An 18536-nucleotide genomic window follows, 5' to 3' on the forward strand; every position below is an offset into this window, starting at 1 on the left:
AGAACCAATCAGCTTCGCAAACCTCCGTTACGCGAAGCGGAGCGCTGTTACAGATATATATCTTTTTTTGAACGTTAATTTCTCAAAATCCACTGGAGCACATATATTGAGACCTAGCAAAGGCACATCGGGCTACCAGTCCCTAATATTTTACCAAGTTTCGTGCAAATCCATTCAGCCGTTCGATTATTATTATTATTTTTTTTTTTTGCCCCGCGGGGCCCTTTTAAAACCTCCACATCAAACCTAGGGGGTCAGCGAGGATCTACTATGCCCCCTTATGGTCATTTGCCCCTTCGCTTTGGCCTCCTCTTGTCTCTCGATCCTACCGAGAGACAAGATGGCGGCCGCTACGGACTGTTTGGAATGTTTACAGACGCCGGAGAACCAATCAGCTTCGCTTCACAAAGCTCCGTTGCGCGAAAAGTACGCGAACTGGAGCGCTGCCCGGTCCGCTGTTACAGATATATATCTTTTTTTGAACGTTAATTTCTCAAAATCCACTAAAGCACATATATTGAGACCTACAAAAGGCACATCGGGCTACCAGTCCCTACAATTTTGCCAAGTTTCGTGCAAATCCATTCAGCCGTTCGGGCTAAAAGTGAGGCCAACCGCCCTATGGAAAACTCAATGTTAAAAACACGTTTTGGGACCCCCCTTTTTTCTCGGCCCCCCCTTGACGAACCCCCCCCAAATTTTCAAGGGCTGCTCAGAAACAAAATGTGCCATTTTCCTGAAAATTTCAGCCAATTCCGTCCACAAACGCCAAAGTTATTAGACATAGAATTTTCAAAAATCCCATAGAGAAAAAATCCTAACTATATATACCTACTGGCGACCGCCAGTAGGTAATATATATATATATATATCATCACACAAAAGTTGCCACAAAGGGAGAGCCGCCAGGTAAGTTCGTATTGCACAAGTTTTAATGAAATGCTGCAGTCAGATTTTGGGACAAAACTGACTTCAATGTCTCTTCGCCAGACGCGTTTCAGGTTTTGCCCTTTTCTCAATGGCGTTTGATTCATGCAAAGTTGAGGCAGAATGTGCTACTAATTATACTTCTGGATCTGCCCCCATTGGGCGTGGCCACTCTTGTGGCCTTATGGTCCGTGTAGTAGCACTTAGTTTTCCTCATGTGAGGCTGCCTTGATTTAGCACTTTTGAAATCTTTGATCAGCATTCCCAAGTGGGTGAAAACAGTCCTGCTCCAAAAGCGCTGCTAAATTATGCACAACATTAGGCATTACCTCCCGTTTACATCGATGACTTCTTTTGAAATCAGCGCGGGTCCGCTCCTGCAGTGTGTCTCTCCCGCGGCTAGGCAAGCCGCTAATTATCATCACACAAAAGTTGCCACAAAGGGAGAGCCGCCAGGTAAGTTCGTATTGCACATGTTTTGTAGAAATGCAGCAGTCAGATTTTGGGACAAAACTGGCTTCAATGTCTCTTCGCCAGACGCGTTTCAGGTTTTGCCCTTTTCTCAATGGCGTTTGATTCATGCAAAGTCGAGGCAGAATGTGCTACTAATTATACTTCTGGATCTGCCCCCATTGGGCGTGGCCACTCCTGTGGCCTTATGGTCCGTGTAGTAGCACTTAGTTTTCCTCATGTGAGGCTGCCTTGAGTTAGCAATTTTGAAATCTTTGATCAGCATTCCCAAGTGGGTGAAAACAGTCCTGCTCCAAAAGCGCTGCTAAATTATGCACAACATTAGGCATTACCTCCCGTTTACATCGATGACTTCTTTTGAAATCAGCGCGGGTCCGCTCCTGCAGTGTGTCTCTCCCGCGGCTAGGCAAGCCGCTAATTATCATCACACAAAAGTTGCCACAAAGGGAGAGCCGCCAGGTAAGTTCGTATTGCACACGTTTTAATGAAATGCAGCAGTCAGATTTTGGGACAAAACTGGCTTCAATGTCTCTTTGCCAGACGCGTTTCAGGTTTTGCCCTTTTCTCAATGGCGTTTGATTCATGCAAAGTCGAGGCAGAATGTGCTACTAATTATACTTCTGGATCTGCCCCCATTGGGCGTTGCCACTCCTGTGGCCTTATGGTCCGTGTAGTAGCACTTAGTTTTCCTCATGTGAGGCTGCCTTGAGTTAGCACTTTTGAAATCTTTGATTAGCATTCCCAAGTGGGTGAAAACAGTCCTGCTCCAAAAGCGCTGCTAAATTATGCACAACATTAGGCATTACCTCCCGTTTACATCGATGACTTCTTTTGAAATCAGCGCGGGTCCGCTCCTGCAGTGTGTCTCTCCCGCGGCTAGGCAAGCCGCTAATTATCATCACACAAAAGTTGCCACAAAGGGAGAGCCGCCAGGTAAGTTCGTATTGCACAAGTTTTAATGAAATGCAGCAGTCAGATTTTGGGACAAAACTGGCTTCAATGTCTCTTCGCCAGACGCGTTTCAGGTTTTGCCCTTTTCTCAATGGCGTTTGATTCATGCAAAGTTGAGGCAGAATGTGCTACTAATTATACTTCTGGATCTGCCCCCATTGGGCGTGGCCACTCCTGTGGCCTTATGGTCCATGTAGTAGCACTTAGTTTTCCTCATGTGAGGCTGCCTTGAGCTAGCACTTTTGAAATCTTTGATCAGCATTCCCAAGTGGGTGAAAACAGTCCTGCTCCAAAAGCGCTGCTAAATTATGCACGGGAAGTGGACAATTTCTTAGTTCTATAGCATATATTGCAATAACATTTCTTACTTCGTAACACTTGGAAGTATTTAAATTAGAAAAACACACACCACACAATATTTCAAGAGAAGAGAAAGGTTCTTATTCGTCCGTCTCTTTAAAGCAATTCATTTCAACACTTAAAAGATTGGTTGTCCATGCAAAAGATTTCAAAAATAAAGTGCACAAGTGGATTACACGTGAACAAGTGATTTGGGTGCATAATACAGTGAAACAATTTTTACAACAAAGATTAAAAGAAGTCACGGTCCAAGCATGAAATCAATGTCCACAAACAGTACAATTATTTATATTTTTCTGCTGTGATTATAACAAGGACCAGTTGAAGAGTTAACGTCGACGTTTCGACCCTGGGATGCGGTGCTGTCTTATTGGCAACCAGTTCGGGTCTTCATCAGGACGATAAAGGAGAAGGGACAACCTGGGATTTGGTATTTTAGAGAGGGTATAGGCGTCCTATTTCTGCCTCTACACTCGTGGTTCTTATGTTCTAGCGTTGATTCTCAATTATTTGTCACCGTCCGGTGCACAAATAGGGGAAGGTGCTGGAGTTAGAATAACAGCCTTGTTGGGATTTTCAGGGCGATGTATCTTACTGTATTGTAACGCTGTCTCCTGATCGAAAAATCAAGCCTGTAGTGCCGCAGCCGCGATCACTTCGGGAACAGTCACAGCAACCGTCTGTGTTTACCAAGCGAGTCAATTCTTTGCCATTGTCTACCCAGGTTCTGAGGGCTACCGGGTTACCCCATTATAATTAATGGCTAAATTATGCACAACATTAGGCATTACCTGTAGGACTGTTTTCACCCACTTGGGAATGCTGATCAAAGATTTCAAAAGTCCAATGGGGGGCAGATCCAGAAGTATAATTAGTAGCACATTCTGCCTCGACTTTGCATGAATCAAACGCCATTGAGAAAAGGGCAAAACCTGAAACGCGTCTGGCGAAGAGACATTGAAGCCAGTTTTGTCCCAAAATCTGACTGCTGCATTTCTACAAAACATGTGCAATACGAACTTACCTGGCGGCTCTCCCTTTGTGGCAATTTTTGTGTGATGATAATTAGCGGCTTGCCTAGCCGCGGGAGGGACACACTGCAGGAGCGGACCCGCGCTGATTTCAAAAGAAGTCATCGATGTAAACGGGAGGTAATGCCTAATGTTGTGCATAATTTAGCAGCGCTTTTGGAGCAGGACTGTTTTCACCCACTTGGGAATGCTGATCAAAGATTTCCAAAGTGCTAACTCAAGGCAGTCTCACATGAGGAAAACTAAGTGCTACTACACGGACCATAAGGCCACAGGAGTGGCCACGCCCAATGGGGGCAGATCCAGAAGTATAATTAGTAGCACATTCTGCCTCGACTTTGCATGAATCAAACACTATTGAGAAAAGGGCAAAACCTGAAACGCGTCTGGCGAAGAGACATTGAAGCCAGTTTTGTCCCAAAATCTGACTGCTGCATTTCTACAAAACATGTGCAATACGAACTTACCTGGCGGCTCTCCCTTTGTGGCAATTTTTGTGTGATGATAATTAGCGGCTTGCCTAGCCGCGGGAGGGACACACTGCAGGAGCGGACCCGCGCTGATTTCAAAAGAAGTCATCGATGTAAACGGGAGGTAATGCCTAATGTTGTGCATAATTTAGCAGCGCTTTTGGAGCAGGACTGTTTTCACCCACTTGGGAATGCTGATCAAAGATTTCCAAAGTGCTAACTCAAGGCAGTCTCACATGAGGAAAACTAAGTGCTACTACACGGACCATAAGGCCACAGGAGTGGCCACGCCCAATGGGGGCAGATCCAGAAGTATAATTAGTAGCACATTCTGCCTCGACTTTGCATGAATCAAACACTATTGAGAAAAGGGCAAAACCTGAAACGCGTCTGGCGAAGAGACATTGAAGCCAGTTTTGTCCCAAAATCTGACTGCTGCATTTCTACAAAACATGTGCAATACGAACTTACCTGGCGGCTCTCCCTTTGTGGCAACTTTTGTGTGATGATATATATATATATATATATATATATATATATATATATATATATATATATATATATATATATATATGTATATATATGTGTATATATATATATATATATATATATATATATATATATACATATATATATATATATATATATATATATATATATATATATATATATATATATATATGTATATATATATATATATATATATATATATATATATATATATATATTGACTGTTCATGGTAAAGGCATGTGTGTTAAAAGCACCACAAATTGCATGCATGGTAAATGCATGCCTTGTACATGCAGTGTCGTAAAGGCACTGTGTGGTAAAAACATTGTTGTAAAGAATGTGTTCCAATGCAAATTCCGATCGGATTGAGTGCAAGGAGAGAGGGGAAGACACCAGAAGGAATTGGTTACCACGAAGATGGAAGCGAGGCAGGGAATTGCTGACCATCATATCCACTCACTTGGGCCAATGAATAGAAGTGTAATCAATTCTCCCAGAGTGAGCATCTGGATCAAGCAAGACTCTGCTAATAACATAGATCTTAGTATGGTGAGAACCCAGGGTGACAGAAGTGCAGGATAGCATTCAGGAGGAGATACACGGGCAGACAGGAGGGCATTATAGACCAGCATGCAAAGCATTTGCATCAGGCAGCCTGGGATGACCAGGAGCAAGCTAGAAGGCTTTAATGAACCCTTTTACTGAGGAGTATGAATAGCTGAGAGAAGAGCAGAGAGGCACCCTCAGAGCTACAGTGATGAGTGGGAGGCTCCCCAGAGACACACAGCATGCCGTACCAATCTGTCTGTGATTGTTGACTCCCACATCCCTTCAAAGGATGAAATTAAAAGTCACAAACCCAAAGTGGAATCTGGAGGTATCCTACCCGATGAAAAAGGACAGGGTAGGAAGGAACTCAGGGCCTGATTTAGATCTTGGCGAACAGGTTACTTTGTCACAACGGTTACCGCTATCCCGTCCGCCGAAATATAAATCCCATAAGATATAATGCGATTTATATTTTTGCGGACGGGATATCCATCACCGTTGTGATGGAGTAATCCGTCCGCCAAGATCTAAATCAGGCCCTCCGTCCATTTTCTACAATCACCATCTAGTGCTGTAGCTCCAGAGGACCGAGTTCAAAAGGTGGCTTAGAGAACAGAAATATACTGTCAGGTGGCTGCATCGGTTCTACAAGACAGCACCAAGTGTTGAGTAAGGTTTGCCAAGGGAGTAATAATGTAGCAATTTAGCTAGACACAAAGGGCTTCTAGGAGAAATGCATTTCTCAAGAAACTAATAAAGCCCCTTCAATAGGACAGGGCGTTTTCATTTTGTCCTTCTGCTGCTCCTGTCAATTAAGACTATCTCTAGAAGCCACACAGGGACACAGTAAAGTGCAATGAAAGAAAAGGCAAGACAGTTTCCTCATTTTCACAGAACTCCTCCTGAAGTTCCCATACTGTACCCAAAGTGAGAAATATGGGCTCAATATCACTCGGAAGCATTTACTAAATTACAAGGGGGATAATGTTTTGAAGTAGAGGGAGATCGAGCCGGAAATTTCAAGATCAGACTAAATGACCTCTACTTTCTTCCAGCGGATATCTCTGGCAATAAGGATTCCTCTTACCCTATTGGTCTAAGTCAGAATCTGCCAATACATATATCCTCTCAATATAGTAAAAGGAACCAAGCTCCCATTACGCCTTATGCCTCACGATAGCATATACAGAGACACTTACATTAACTGATTCACTCCAAAGGTTGGTCAGGTGGGAAGTCTAATGGATTATTAGTATGATATGTTTAATCTGCAATGGATGAGTCCTTATATCAGCCCTAAATCCACATACCAAGCTGAACTGTTGGGCCACAAGTTGATTCATATCATAAAAAATGTCTTCTATGTCTATTTCACCGAGAGGGTGGATCTTTAAAAGGCCTGTTTGCATCAAAGGATGGATAGTGGCAGCAAAATGATGCAGGTGTCAAATGGCATATCCCCCATTCATGGTTCGAGCATAATGAGTCTTTACCAAAGGTATTAGGCAAATAAGAACAAAATCTGCTAACTAAGGCTAGGTTGCCGTCAGTCATGGAGAGACATATGCCTGTGATATCATAGCAGACTTGGAGGGGAGCCAATAGTCTGAATATTTTGTATTATCTTAGCAATTAGTTAAGTAGCGTTGACATATCGTATCCAGGCAGACAGCTATCAGCAGTGACTCGAATAAATCTATCCTGATGTTGTAGCGTCGGGAAAACCCAGTGGGGTAGCTGAGCGCTTTACAAAACCTCTATAATAGTAACATTATAAAACGAACAAAACTTCCAAAAAAAATTCTGAAGAGATCCAGCTCCCAACTCCTGACTCAGTGAAGCCAAGATGTTTACTGAGACTGTTAAAGACAGTCTAGAGCCTAGAGGTAATAGACAATGCAAGAGGAAGGCAGAAAACTAAGAAAGTATATGGTCTGAGAGAGAAGGGCGTGCCCGAGAGCTGGACGTTGAGAGTGATAAGGGAACCAGAGCATGAAGCCAAGACAGACAATTAGTGCGGACCCTTGGACAGGGCATTCTCACTAGAGGCATCACGAGCGCTGGCTCACGGTGGTTCCACCAATGCCTAGCTCCTAGCCGACAAAGACAAACAGAGAACTCACACTTCTGGTAGGTTTTTTCTCCATAGGCCTCCTTCACTTCTGATGGGACCTGGCTCCAGACCCTCTCCGTACACTTCCTCAACAGCTCCTTGTTGCCAAGTCCAGTTTTGAAACTTCCTGGCTCAATGATGGAGACTTTAACCCCAAAAGGAGAGAGGTCACGCCTGCAATGAGACAAACAGCATCAACATCAGACATCGCTCATCCAGGACACTACATAGTTGATAGGGTTTTGTGCAGTAAACTATATTCAACCACAGTTGTTTTAAATTCCCTCACATCATCTTCAGAGGGAGATTTAAGTCCACACACACGTCCACATAGTGGCAGTACCCTTTTCAGATGATGTAGATCAGATTTGCTCAAAACTTTTATTTTCAACAATTACGATTTGGCTGAGAAGTAAAATGAATTAATTGACCTACCTAGCTCAAGCAAAAGATCCACTGCAGGTTCTATTCTATTTTATTTGTCAAAACATCACATATGACGCAGAGCTCTGTGACCCAGAAGCTTCTGCTGCATCAATATATATCAATTGAATTTGACCATTTTCATGTATTTCCAAGAGAAAATGAAAGGCAAAACAAATAAAACAAGAACTCTAAAACTGTAACCCCCCCAACCCACCCCCCAGCACACTGTCGTTCATTCCAGAGCAACACATCATATCGAATGTACAATTTTAACGTGTCATCACCTACAAGGCATTTAACAACAAGGGGTGGTGATGGACAGAGTTTCTGAATTAAGCAGAATACTCTCACCCAGTCAAGAGATCAGGGCTAGATCCAACACCGTTTTTTAGCTCACTGCACCATCCCAGTTCAGAACCTGGCTATATGCAAATTAGTCTGTTCCTGTCCCAGTGCATGATGGGAACAGGGCAAACCAAACTACCAAGCCAATTCTTACACTGGGAAGGAAACAAGCTTCCGGGGACCGGTTTCTGCCATTTCAGGCGTCGTCGGCCAGGCTTGCTTGAATCCTGATGGTGCAATGAGCAAGGGACTCACATCTGAGTATACCCTTCCACGCTTAGGGTGGACAAAATATTTAACAACAAGGGGTGGTGATGGACAGAGTTTCTGAATTAAGCAGAATACTCTCACCCAGTCAAGAGATCAGGGCTAGATCCAACACCGTTTTTTAGCTGACTGCACCATCCCAGTTCAGAACCTGGCTATATGCAAATTAGTCTGTTCCTGTCCCAGTGCATGATGGGAAAGGGCAAACCAAACTACCAAGCCAATTCTTACACTGGGAAGGAAACAAGCTTCTGGGGACCGGTTTCTGCCATTTCAGGCGTCGTCGGCCCGGCTTGCTTGAATCTTGATGGTGCAATGAGCAAGGGACTCACATCTGAGTATACCCTTCCACGCTTAGGGTGGACAAAATATTTAACAACAAGGGGTGGTGATGGACAGAGTTTCTGAATTAAGCAGAATACTCTCACCCAGTCAAGAGATCAGGGCTAGATCCAACACCGTTTTTTAGCTCACTGCACCATCCCAGTTCAGAACCTGGCTATATGCAAATTAGTCTGTTCCTGTCCCAGTGCATGATGGGAACAGGGCAAACCAAACTACCAAGCCAATTCTTACACTGGGAAGGAAACAAGCTTCCGGGGACCGGTTTCTGCCATTTCAGGCGTCGTCGGCCTGGCTTGCTTGAATCCTGATGGTGCAATGAGCAAGGGACTCACATCTGAGTATACCCTTCCACGCTTAGGGTGGACAAAATATTTAACAACAAGGGGTGGTGATGGACAGAGTTTCTGAATTAAGCAGAATACTCTCACCCAGTCAAGAGATCAGGGCTAGATCCAACACCGTTTTTTAGCTCACTGCACCATCCCAGTTCAGAACCTGGCTATATGCAAATTAGTCTGTTCCTGTCCCAGTGCATGATGGGAACAGGGCAAACCAAACTACCAAGCCAATTCTTACACTGGGAAGGAAACAAGCTTCCGGGGACCGGTTTCTGCCATTTCAGGCGTCGTCGGCCCGGCTTGCTTGAATCCTGATGGTGCAATGAGCAAGGGACTCACATCTGAGTATACCCTTCCACGCTTAGGGTGGACAAAATATTTAACAACAAGGGGTGGTGATGGACAGAGTTTCTGAATTAGGCAGAATACTCTCACCCAGTCAAGAGATCAGGGCTAGATCCAACACCGTTTTTTAGCTCACTGCACCATCCCAGTTCAGAACCTGGCTATATGCAAATTAGTCTGTTCGTGTCCCAGTGCATGATGGGAACAGGGCAAACCAAACTACCAAGCCAATTCTTACACTGGGAAGGAAACAAGCTTCCGGGGACCGGTTTCTGCCATTTCAGGCGTCGTCGGCCCGGCTTGCTTGAATCCTGATGGTGCAATGAGCAAGGGACTCACATCTGAGTATACCCTTCCACGCTAAGGGTGGACAAAATATTTAACAACAAGGGGTGGTGATGGACAGAGTTTCTGAATTAAGCAGAATACTCTCACCCAGTCAAGAGATCAGGGCTAGATCCAACACCGTTTTTTAGCTCACTGCACCATCCCAGTTCAGAACCTGGCTATATGCAAATTAGTCTGTTCCTGTCCCAGTGCATGATGGGAACAGGGCAAACCAAACTACCAAGCCAATTCTTACACTGGGAAGGAAACAAGCTTCCGGGGACCGGTTTCTGCCATTTCAGGCGTCGGCGGCCTGGCTTGCTTGAATCCTGATGGTGCAATGAGCAAGGGACTCACATCTGAGTATACCCTTCCACGCTTAGGGTGGACAAAATATTTAACAACAAGGGGTGGTGATGGACAGAGTTTCTGAATTAAGCAGAATACTCTCACCCAGTCAAGAGATCAGGGCTAGATCCAACACCGTTTTTTAGCTCACTGCACCATCCCAGTTCAGAACCTGGCTATATGCAAATTAGTCTGTTCCTGTCCCAGTGCATGATGGGAACAGGGCAAACCAAACTACCAAGCCAATTCTTACACTGGGAAGGAAACAAGCTTCCGGGGACCGGTTTCTGCCATTTCAGGCGTCGTCGGCCCGGCTTGCTTGAATCCTGATGGTGCAATGAGCAAGGGACTCACATCTGAGTATACCCTTCCACGCTTAGGGTGGACAAAATATTTAACAACAAGGGGTGGTGATGGACAGAGTTTCTGAATTAGGCAGAATACTCTCACCCAGTCAAGAGATCAGGGCTAGATCCAACACCGTTTTTTAGCTCACTGCACCATCCCAGTTCAGAACCTGGCTATATGCAAATTAGTCTGTTCGTGTCCCAGTGCATGATGGGAACAGGGCAAACCAAACTACCAAGCCAATTCTTACACTGGGAAGGAAACAAGCTTCCGGGGACCGGTTTCTGCCATTTCAGGCGTCGTCGGCCCGGCTTGCTTGAATCCTGATGGTGCAATGAGCAAGGGACTCACATCTGAGTATACCCTTCCACGCTAAGGGTGGACAAAATATTTAACAACAAGGGGTGGTGATGGACAGAGTTTCTGAATTAAGCAGAATACTCTCACCCAGTCAAGAGATCAGGGCTAGATCCAACACCGTTTTTTAGCTCACTGCACCATCCCAGTTCAGAACCTGGCTATATGCAAATTAGTCTGTTCCTGTCCCAGTGCATGATGGGAACAGGGCAAACCAAACTACCAAGCCAATTCTTACACTGGGAAGGAAACAAGCTTCCGGGGACCGGTTTCTGCCATTTCAGGGGTCGTCGGCCCGGCTTGCTTGAATCCTGATGGTGCAATGAGCAAGGGACTCACATCTGCGTATACCCTTCCACGCTTAGGGTGGACAAAATATTTAACAACAAGGGGTGGTGATGGACAGAGTTTCTGAATTAAGCAGAATACTCTCACCCAGTCAAGAGATCAGGGCTAGATCCAACACCGTTTTTAGCTCACTGCACCATCCCAGTTCAGAACCTGGCTATATGCAAATTAGTCTGTTCCTGTCCCAGTGCATGATGGGAACAGGGCAAACCAAACTACCAAGCCAATTCTTACACTGGGAAGGAAACAAGCTTCCGGGGACCGGTTTCTGCCATTTCAGGCGTCGTCAGCCCGGCTTGCTTGAATCCTGATGGTGCAATGAGCAAGGGACTCACATCTGAGTATACCCTTCCAAGCTTAGGGTGGACAAAATATTTAACAACAAGGGGTGGTGATGGACAGAGTTTCTGAATTAAGCAGAATACTCTCACCCAGTCAAGAGATTAGGGCTAGATCCAACACCGTTTTTTAGCTCACTGCACCATCCCAGTTCAGAACCTGGCTATATGCAAATTAGTATGTTCCTGTCCCAGTGCATGATGGGAACAGGGCAAACCAAACTACCAAGCCAATTCTTACACTGGGAAGGAAACAAGCTTCCGGGGACCGGTTTCTGCCATTTCAGGCGTCGTCGGCCCGGCTTGCTTGAATCCTGATGGTGCAATGAGCAAGGGACTCACATCTGAGTATACCCTTCATCGCTTAGGCTGGACAAAATATTTAACAACAAGGGGTGGTGATGGACAGAGTTTCTGAATTAAGCAGAATACTCTCACCCAGTCAAGAGATCAGGGCTAGATCCAACACCGTTGTTTAGCTCACTGCACCATCCCAGTTCAGAACCTGGCTATATGCAAATTAGTCTGTTCCTGTCCCAGTGCATGATGGGAACAGGGCAAACCAAACTACCACGCCAATTCTTACACTGGGAAGGAAACAAGCTTCCGGGGACCGGTTTCTGCCATTTCAGGCGTCGTCGGCCCGGCTTGCTTGAATCCTGATGGTGCAATGAGCAAGGGACTCACATCTGAGTATACCCTTCCACGCTTAGGGTGGACAAAATATTTAACAACAAGGGGTGGTGATGGACAGAGTTTCTGAATTAAGCAGAATACTCTCACCCAGTCAAGAGATCAGGGCTAGATCCAACACCGTTTTTTAGCTCACTGCACCATCCCAGTTCAGAACCTGGCTATATGCAAATTAGTCTTTTCCTGTCCCAGTGCATGATGGGAACAGGGCAAACCAAACTACCAAGCCAATTCTTACACTGGGAAGGAAACAAGCTTCCGGGGACCCGTTTCTGCCATTTCAGGCGTCGTCGGCCCGGCTTGCTTGAATCCTGATGGTGCAATGAGCAAGGGACTCACATCTGAGTATACCCTTCCACGCTTAGGGTGGACAAAATATTTAACAAGGGGTGGTGATGGACAGAGTTTCTGAATTAAGCAGAATACTCTCACCCAGTCAAGAGATCAGGGCTAGATCCAACACCGTTTTTTAGCTCACTGCACCATCCCAGTTCAGAACCTGGCTATATGCAAATTAGTCTGTTCCTGTCCCAGTGCATGATGGGAACAGGGCAAACCAAACTACCAAGCCAATTCTTACACTGGGAAGGAAACAAGCTTCCGGGGACCGGTTTCTGCCATTTCAGGCGTCGTCGGCCCGGCTTGCTTGAATCCTGATGGTGCAATGAGCAAGGGACTCACATCTGAGTATACCCTTCCACGCTTAGGGTGGACAAAATATTTAACAGCATGGGGTGGTGATGTACAGAGTTTCTGAATTAAGCAGAATACTCTCACCCAGTCAAGAGATCAGGGCTAGATCCAACACCATTTTTTAGCTCACTGCACCATCCCAGTTCAGAACCTGGCTATATGCAAATTAGTCTGTTCCTGTCCCAGTGCATGATGGGAACAGGGTAAACCAAACTACCAAGCCAATTCTTACACTGGGAAGGAAACAAGCTTCCGGGGACCGGTTTCTGCCATTTCAGGCGTCGTCGGCCCGGCTTGCTTGAATCCTGATGGTGCAATGAGCAAGGGACTCACATCTGAGTATACCCTTCCACGCTTAGGGTGGACAAAATATTTAACAACAAGGGGTGGTGATGGACAGAGTTTCTGAATTAAGTAGAATACTCTCACCCAGTCAAGAGATCAGGGCTAGATCCAACACCGTTTTTTAGCTCACTGCACCATCCCAGTTCAGAACCTGGCTATATGCAAATTAGTCTGTTCCTGTCCCAGTGCATGATGGGAACAGGGCAAACCAAACTACCAAGCCAATTCTTACACTGGGAAGGAAACAAGCTTCCGGGGACCGGTTTCTGCCATTTCAGGCGTCGTCGGCCCGGCTTGCTTGAATCCTGATGGTGCAATGAGCAAGGGACTCACATCTGAGTATACCCTTCCACGCTTAGGGTGCACAAAATATTTAACAATAAGGGGTGGTGATGGACAGAATTTCTGAATTAAGCAGAATACTCTCACCCAGTCAAGAGATCAGGGCTAGATGCAACACCGTTTTTTAGCTCACTGCACCATCCCAGTTCGGAACCTGGCTATATGCAAATTAGTCTGTTCCTGTCCCAGTGCATGATGGGAACAGGGCAAACCAAACTACCAAGCCAATTCTTACACTGGGAAGGAAACAAGCTTCCGGGGACCGGTTTCTGCCATTTCAGGCGTCGTCGGCCCGGCTTGCTTGAATCCTGATGGTGCAATGAGCAAGGGACTCACATCTGAGTATACCCTTCCACGCTTAGGGTGGACAAAATATTTAACAACAAGGGGTGGTGATGGACAGAGTTTCTGAATTAAGCAGAATACTCTCACCCAGTCAAGAGATCAGGGCTAGATCCAACACCGTTTTTTAGCTCACTGCACCATCCCAGTTCAGAACCTGGCTATATGCAAATTAGTCTGTTCCTGTCCCAGTGCATGATGGGAACAGGGCAAACCAAACTACCAAGCCAATTCTTACACTGGGAAGGAAACAAGCTTCCGGGGACCGGTTTCTGCCATTTCAGGCGTCGTCGGCCCGGCTTGCTTGAATCCTGATGGTGCAATGAGCAAGGGACTCACATCTGAGTATACCCTTCCACGCTTAGGGTGCACAAAATATTTAACAACAAGGGGTGGTGATGGACAGAGTTTCTGAATTAAGCAGAATACTCTCACCCAGTCAAGAGATCAGGGCTAGATGCAACACCGTTTTTTAGCTCACTGCACCATCCCAGTTCGGAACCTGGCTATATGCAAATTAGTCTGTTCCTGTCCCAGTGCATGATGGGAACAGGGCAAACCAAACTACCAAGCCAATTCTTACACTGGGAAGGAAACAAGCTTCCGGGGACCGGTTTCTGCCATTTCAGGCGTCGTCGGCCCGGCTTGCTTGAATCCTGATGGTGCAATGAGCAAGGGACTCACATCTGAGTATACCCTTCCACGCTTAGGGTGGACAAAATATTTAACAACAAGGGGTGGTGATGGACAGAGTTTCTGAATTAAGCAGAATACTCTCACCCAGTCAAGAGATCAGGGCTAGATCCAACACCGTTTTTTAGCTCACTGCACCATCCCAGTTCAGAACCTGGCTATATGCAAATTAGTCTGTTCCTGTCCCAGTGCATGATGGGAACAGGGCAAACCAAACTACCAAGCCAATTCTTACACTGGGAAGGAAACAAGCTTCCGGGGACCGGTTTCTGCCATTTCAGGCGTCGTCGGCCCGGCTTGCTTGAATCCTGATGGTGCAATGAGCAAGGGACTCACATCTGAGTATACCCTTCCACGCTTAGGGTGCACAAAATATTTAACAACAAGGGGTGGTGATGGACAGAGTTTCTGAATTAAGCAGAATACTCTCACCCAGTCAAGAGATCAGGGCTAGATGCAACACCGTTTTTTAGCTCACTGCACCATCCCAGTTCGGAACCTGGCTATATGCAAATTAGTCTGTTCCTGTCCCAGTGCATGATGGGAACAGGGCAAACCAAACTACCAAGCCAATTCTTACACTGGGAAGGAAACAAGCTTCCGGGGACCGGTTTCTGCCATTTCAGGCGTCGTCGGCCCGGCTTGCTTGAATCCTGATGGTGCAATGAGCAAGGGACTCACATCTGAGTATACCCTTCCACGCTTAGGGTGGACAAAATATTTAACAACAAGGGGTGGTGATGGACAGAGTTTCTGAATTAAGCAGAATACTCTCACCCAGTCAAGAGATCAGGGCTAGATCCAACACCGTTTTTTAGCTCACTGCACCATCCCAGTTCAGAACCTGGCTATATGCAAATTAGTCTGTTCCTGTCCCAGTGCATGATGGGAACAGGGCAAACCAAACTACCAAGCCAATTCTTACACTGGGAAGGAAACAAGCTTCCGGGGACCGGTTTCTGCCATTTCAGGCGTCGTCGGCCCGGCTTGCTTGAATCCTGATGGTGCAATGAGCAAGGGACTCACATCTGAGTATACCCTTCCACGCTTAGGGTGCACAAAATATTTAACAACAAGGGGTGGTGATGGACAGAGTTTCTGAATTAAGCAGAATACTCTCACCCAGTCAAGAGATCAGGGCTAGATGCAACACCGTTTTTTAGCTCACTGAACCATCCCAGTTCGGAACCTGGCTATATGCAAATTAGTCTGTTCCTGTCCCAGTGCATGATGGGAACAGGGCAAACCAAACTACCAAGCCAATTCTTACACTGGGAAGGAAACAAGCTTCCGGGGACCGGTTTCTGCCATTTCAGGCGTCGTCGGCCCGGCTTGCTTGAATCCTGATGGTGCAATGAGCAAGGGACTCACATCTGAGTATACCCTTCCACGCTTAGGGTGGACAAAATATTTAACAACAAGGGGTGGTGATGGACAGAGTTTCTGAATTAAGCAGAATACTCTCACCCAGTCAAGAGATCAGGGCTAGATCCAACACCGTTTTTTAGCTCACTGCACCATCCCAGTTCAGAACCTGGCTATATGCAAATTAGTCTGTTCCTGTCCCAGTGCATGATGGGAACAGGGCAAACCAAACTACCAAGCCAATTCTTACACTGGGAAGGAAACAAGCTTCCGGGGACCGGTTTCTACCATTTCAGGCGTCGTCGGCCCAGCTTGCTTGAATCCTGATGGTGCAATGAGCAAGGGACTCACATCTGAGTATACCCTTCCACGCTTAGGGTGGACAAAATATTTAACAACAAGGGGTGGTGATGGACAGAGTTTCTGAATAAAGCAGAATACTCTCCCCCAGTCAAGAGATCAGGGCTAGATCCAACACCGTTTTTTAGCTCACTGCACCATCCCAGTTTAGAACCTGGCTATATGCAAATTAGTCTGTTCCTGTCCCAGTGCATGATGGGAACAGGGCAAACCAAACTACCAAGCCAGTAGTTTGGTCTGCCCTGTTCCCATGATGCACTGGGCCAGGGACAGACTAATTTGCATGTAGCCAGGTTCTGAGCTGGGATGGGGCAGTGAGCTAAATAACGGTGATGGATCAAGCCCTGATCTTTGGACTGGGTAAGATTGGTCTTCTTAATTCAGACACTCTGTTCATCACCACCCCCTTTTCTGAATCGTTTTTGGCCACTATAGGTGTGGCAGGGTATACTCAGACATGAGTCCCTTGCTCACTGCTCCATCAGGATTCAAGCAAGCCGGGCCGACGACGCCTGAAATGGCAGAAACCGGTCCCCGGAAGCTTGTCTCCTTTCTGGTGAAGAATTACCTTGGTAGTTTGGTCTGCCCTGTTCCCATGATGCACTGGGCCAGGGACAGACAAATTTGCATATAGCCAGGTTCTGAGCTGGGATGGGGCAGTGAGCTAAATAACGGTGATGGATCAAGCCCTGATCTTTGGACTGGGTAAGAGTGGTCTGCTTAATTCAGACACTCTTTTCATCACCACCCCCTTTTCTGAATCATCACCTACAAGGCAGCTGTCCTGCAGAACATCTGTAGGAAAGGAAATAAAAATAACAAAGAAGAAGGAAATAACAAAGAAAAGTGGGGAGATCATTCTGGGTCTCGGTGTCGGTCCACCTGTGCCGGCTCGAGCTCCAGGCCACAATAGTCAGCCCAGCGCTTCCAGATCTTAAAGTGCTTTCGGGGGCTCTCTAGACCCATACAGAAGTCTAGACCATTTTTCAGGCAGAGACGGAGGGTGCCACCGCTGCCTTCCAAGCACTAGCAATATCCCTTTTAACCAGGGTAAATCCCAGAAGCATTAAATGGCGCTTGTAAATGTTGCCCCCGATCCCTTCCATGACGTGCAGGAGGACCAGCTTCGGTGAGCTGGGAAGGTCCCACCCCAACACTTCAGAGAGACACGCCAGCATTCCCCTCCAGAATCGCTCTAATGCAGAGCAGTGCCAGACAGTATGCAACAGGGTTCCCTCCTCATATTCACATTGGAGACACACTGGGGAAACCACCAAACCCACCCTCCAAAGCCTAACTCTGGTATAATAAACCCGGTGAAGGTATTTGAACTGGATAAGTCGTAGGCTCATTGCAATGGCCGCCCCTTGTGGAGCGGCCAAAGGCTCCGTCCAGTCTTCCTCCTCCATCTGACCAAAGACGCTCTCCCAAGTCTCTCTCAGATGCTGTAGCCATGAGGAACAATGTGTGACTAGGGATTGGTATATTTTAGAGATCTTGTGGTCGTGGAGGTCCCCCATAAATACCTTGGCCTCCAATGGACTGAACTCTGCTAGTGTCTCCAACCCCTCCAAGCTAGGGGAAATGGCATGTTGGAACTGTAAATACTTAAAGAATTGGGGTTTCTGCATCCGGAAGTCTTTCTGAATATCCTGGAAGGATTTCAAAACCGGTCCCTGCATGATGTTGCCCAGGGTGGAGATCCCAAAGTTATCTCAGTCGCGGAATCCAGACAGAGCCGCCAAGTGTGGTAGGCGTCCATTGTGCCAAAGAGGGGTTTCCCAGGTCAATCTGTTCCACCAACCGATCCTCCATAACGCCTGCCTCCTGATCTGGAAGACAGTCCACGTGGCAGACTGTAGGAGTGTCTCAACAGGGCAGAGTAGAGAATTGCATGCAAGGTGTGTTCCCCCATGCACCGTCGTTCGACAGTGTATGCCGGATCCATCCTGTCGCCATACCACCACTCGTTCAGGACGAGCGAGTGGAAATGTCTGAGGTCGCCAATCCCCCACAGTACGTAGACGGAAAGCAAATCTGCAGCGCCACCCTTGCCGCTCCACCATCCCAGAGAAATTAACCCAGAGCTGTATTGACCTGACGGAACCAGCTAGGGGGAATAGGGTAGGAGTGATTCTGCAGTTGGTACAGTAGGTGCGGGAGCGAACCATCTTAAAAATGGCCAATT

At 46.6% G+C, this 18536-nt stretch overlaps 1 protein-coding gene across 3 annotated transcripts in view; it reads right to left on the reverse strand.

Moving 5' to 3' along the window:
- LOC144830321 (retinol dehydrogenase 7-like) overlaps positions 1–18536 on the reverse strand; it is a 205600-nt gene that overhangs the window by 52809 nt on the left and 134255 nt on the right. For all 3 annotated transcript variants that reach the window (XM_078688904.1, XM_078688905.1, XM_078688906.1), the window contains exon 4: positions 7394–7557. In XM_078688904.1, coding sequence (XP_078545030.1) covers positions 7394–7557 — 164 coding nt within the window. The remainder of the gene's footprint in view (positions 1–7393; positions 7558–18536) is intronic.

Source organism: Lissotriton helveticus, chromosome 1_1 (assembly GCF_964261635.1).
Source record: "Lissotriton helveticus chromosome 1_1, aLisHel1.1, whole genome shotgun sequence".
NCBI classification, from domain to species: domain Eukaryota; kingdom Metazoa; phylum Chordata; class Amphibia; order Caudata; family Salamandridae; genus Lissotriton; species Lissotriton helveticus.